The following is a 3,891-nucleotide window of genomic DNA, read 5'->3' as shown; positions in this document are numbered from 1 at the left end:
AAAAACCCCCACAATACATACTGTGCATATAAGTTAGACCTTGCCAAGGCGTATGATAGAGTGGATTGGGACTTCCTTGAAGGTGCTATGGAGAAAATGGGAATCAGTGCCTTGTGGATAAGCTGCATTATGAAATGTGTGAAATCTGTCCGGTTTTCAGTGAAGTTGAACGGGGAAGTGCTGGAAGCATTTTGCCCATTAAGGGGACTCCGACAAGGTGACCCACTGAGCCCGTATTTGTTTCTTTTTGTTGCTGATGGCCTTGCCTCTATCTTTAATAGAGAGGTTCGTGGAGGGAACATTTCTCCCGTAAAAGCGGCCCGCAATAGCCCGGGTATCTCAAACCTGTTGTTCGCGGATGATAGTCTGGTTTTCTTTAAAGCATCTAGTGACCACGCCCGAGCAGTGAAAAGAGCCCTTACTCTGTTCCAGAAGTGTACAGGGCAGCTATTGAGCAGTAGCAAATGCTCGATTTTATTCAGTGAACATTGTCCGATGGACATACAGGAAGAAATCAAAAACATTCTTGCGTGTGAGACGTCCACCTTCGAGAGTAAATATCTGGGACTCCCAACCCCGGATGGAAGATTGAAGGACGATCATTTTCAGCCTATCATGGATAGATTCCGTAAGAGATGCAATGACTGGGCAGGGAAGCATATGTCCTTTGCAGCCAAGGAGGTAAACGTCAAGGCAATTGCACAATCCTTACCCACTTTCGCTATGGGGGTGTTCAAATTTTCTGCGGGCTTCTGCGACAAGTACGAACGACTGATCAGAGAGTTTTGGTGGGGCGAGGATGGAGAGAAGAGAAAGGTGCACTGGATGGCATGGGACCAAATGGTCAAATCAAAGAGAGCAGGGGGAATTGGCTTCCGGGACATGCAAATTTTCAATTAAGCCTTACTAGCAAGACAAGGTTGGCGCCTACTACGAAACCCCGATAGCCTTTTTGCAAGAGTTCTAAAATTCAAATACTACCCGAGAGGTGAACTCATGGATACGGTATTTGCATCGGACGCGTCTCAAACGTGGAGGGGCATTGAGCATGGTCTGGAGCTACTGAAAAAGGGTCTTATTTGGAGAGTAGGCAATGGAGAAAAAATAAAAATCCAAAGAGACCAATGGGTACCGAGAAAGAGCGGTTTAAAGATAACAGAATTTAAGAGGAGATCAAGATTGAGATGGGTGAATCAGTTGATGATGCCAGGGAGGAAAGAATGGGATGCGGACCTTGTGCACCAAATGTTCCATGAGTATGACGCAGAAGAAATCTGCAAAATAAGGATCCCGACAAGTAACGTGAAGGACTGTATAGCATGGCATGGAGAAAGGTCAGGCGTCTTCTCTGTGCGTAGTGCGTATAAGATTGGTGCAAACCTTAAATACCACGGCGACCTAAATGCGTCCAGCTCAGCTAATGATGCGGATAACAGAAGTATATGGGACCTAATATGGAAGACAAAGGTCCCTGGAAAGGTTAGGATCTTTGCGTGACGAGTTGCGACAGAAACACTCCCTACGAAGGAAAATAAATGGAAGAGAACACTGGAGGTGGATAATATATGCAGCATTTGTGGCAGAGAGAAGGAGGATGAGTTCCATGCGACAATAAATTGCACAAAAGCAAGAGCACTAAGAGAATAGATGAGGGAGCACTGGAACCTACCTGCAGAAAACTGTTTTTGCTTTTCAGGCAAGGATTGGCTACAAAACCTGCTGGGGAAGGGAGACATGGAGGAGAGGAAAAGGATCCTCCTTCTACTGTGGAGGGCATGGTGGCTGCCAGATAATTGTGTCCATGTTGACGGCAAGGCTACAATTGGCCAGTCGGTCCAATTTCTGATGAGATATTTGGAAGAAATCAGCAAAGAAGAACCGGAAGACAACGCCTGCGAGAATGCCCACCCCCTAGTCGGCCGACAGGGCAAAATGGACGAAGACCAGCGGCGGGAGGAAATTCGAAAAGGGAAGATGCACACTGGGTTGTATCCCGCCAGTAAAAAGGTGCACTGTACCATCGAAGGGAATCATACAAGCAATTCTGTGGGGCGAGCAGCATGCCCCAATATAAATGATGGGAGCAAGTGGGCGCCGCCAGCGATGGGTACATGGAAAATGAATTCAGATGCGACGTTCTTGCCGAATTCAGGGGAAGCTGCGGCGGGAATCGTTGTCAGAGACCACCTGGGCGTGGTTGCGCTCAGCTGCGGGCAGCGACTGGGAACATGCAATGGCCCAGAAGAAGCTGAACTGGCTGCGGTATTGCACGGATTGACAGTACTAAACAAGTACTTTTATGGGCGTGTGTGCGTGGAGTCGGACTGTGCAACAATTATCAGCCTTCTTAATCATAGAGCAAGTAACCAATCCACACAATTTGCCTTAATCACAGATGTTTGGGAATTGGAGAAGAAGTTCAGTGGGGTAACGTTCAGTGCAACGAAAAGATCCAGCAACAAACTAGCACACGATCTAGCTGCTATGGCGAGAAGACAAGGAAATTTCAGCCTCTTTGAAAAATGTCCAGATACCCTTAGTAGCATCCTGGCAGAGGATTGTAATAACGTTCCCTCTGTAATTTAAGTGGTTTCTGGGTGTTCCTCAAAAAAAATCAATGTCTTTATCTTACAAAGTTTAAGCTAATGATTAAATTTCGGAAAAGCAGGCTAATGATTAACGGCCATGACAAGTTTCGCCACGTCAACATGACGAAGACATGCATGAATCACAAACGATAACAAATTCCATGTACAACAAGAACAATCAATCAATCTTCATTAATTAATTATAATTTACTCGTATGCCTCGGCAAGGAGTTGCACAGACGAGTAGAATAGTTACAGAGAAAACAATCCCAAAAAATTGTCGCCTTCTTCAATCAGTTACTAACTAGTACCATCAGTCCATCACCATCACATAGTATACTACCCAGCTCCAGTACGCGCGTGTCTGATCGCCGGCATCGTGCAGTGCAGAGGAGCACGCCGGCCCTTCGGATCAGTTTCGGCGCTTGCTGTGCGTACCCGTCCGAGGGACCGTGCCTGTCACCAGTCGCTGCCGTTGCGCGCGGCAGAAACTGATGGGTGTGCTCCGTCGCCCGATCGTTCGGTGCCGCGGCGCGCGCGGTCACGGGAAGGCCACCCCCTGAAGCAGCGGCCGCGAGTCGCCGCGGCGGCGGCAGAAGGAGGAGCGGCGCGGCTCCTCGGAGTGGGACGAGGAAGAGACGCGGCGGAGGACGTCGCGGAGGCGGTCCTCGCCGCAGGGGAGCGCGACGGGGCCGGAGGCGCCGGACGGGAAGCCGTACTCCTCTTCCGCCTGCCGGATCAGCTCAAGGAACGCCGGATGGCTCAGGTGCGCCAGCCGCACCATGAACCGCACGCCCTCCGCGCAGAGCGCGACGTGCCCCGCCAACACCGGGGCGGAGGTGGAGCGGCGGGCCCGCCACCGACGCACGGCGCGGCGCAGCCAGGCGACCGACGGGATCGTGATGACGTTGCACATGCTGCGTTGCCTTTCCTTGCTCCGACGAGCAACCGGAGGAGTCGTTGGTTCGCTTGCTGCTGCTGCTAGCTCTCAGCTGGTTGGTAGGCTTGGTTGGGAGCCGCAGGATGTGGGTGGTGGAGTTGAAGAGCGGGACGGCGAGCGCTATATATAGCGCTGGCCGCTGGGGTTTTGGGGTCGGCGCAAACTGCAGGGATAGCACGACGATGAGCGTCGCTGCGCGCGACCCGGCACCGGGACGACCAAGCTTGGGCAGTCCGTGCAGCCCAACCCAGCGCACTGCAGCTTGCACGCGTCGGCTCCTGCTCCCGATCAGGCACGACATCAGTATCTCCAGAGCAACTCTAGCAAACCCGTAAAAAGCCCTGGCCCATAAAATAACCGTCA

The 3,891-nt window shown here is 51.3% G+C and overlaps 1 protein-coding gene across 1 annotated transcript; it reads right to left on the bottom strand.

The window, feature by feature from the left end:
* Window positions 1-2,912: 2,912 nt before the first annotated feature.
* LOC123050244 (auxin-responsive protein SAUR21-like) lies at window positions 2,913-3,578 on the bottom strand. The gene has a single exon (XM_044473068.1). The coding sequence runs from the start codon at window positions 3,502-3,504 to the stop codon at window positions 3,130-3,132; it is 375 nt and encodes a 124-aa protein (XP_044329003.1). The 5' UTR covers window positions 3,505-3,578; the 3' UTR covers window positions 2,913-3,129.
* Window positions 3,579-3,891: the final 313 nt, after the last annotated feature.

The sequence above is a fragment of the Triticum aestivum genome, chromosome 2D, assembly GCF_018294505.1.
Source record: "Triticum aestivum cultivar Chinese Spring chromosome 2D, IWGSC CS RefSeq v2.1, whole genome shotgun sequence".
NCBI classification, from domain to species: domain Eukaryota; kingdom Viridiplantae; phylum Streptophyta; class Magnoliopsida; order Poales; family Poaceae; genus Triticum; species Triticum aestivum.
The sequence above is the reverse complement of the archived record's forward strand: the minus strand, read 5'-3'. Positions and strand labels throughout refer to the sequence as shown.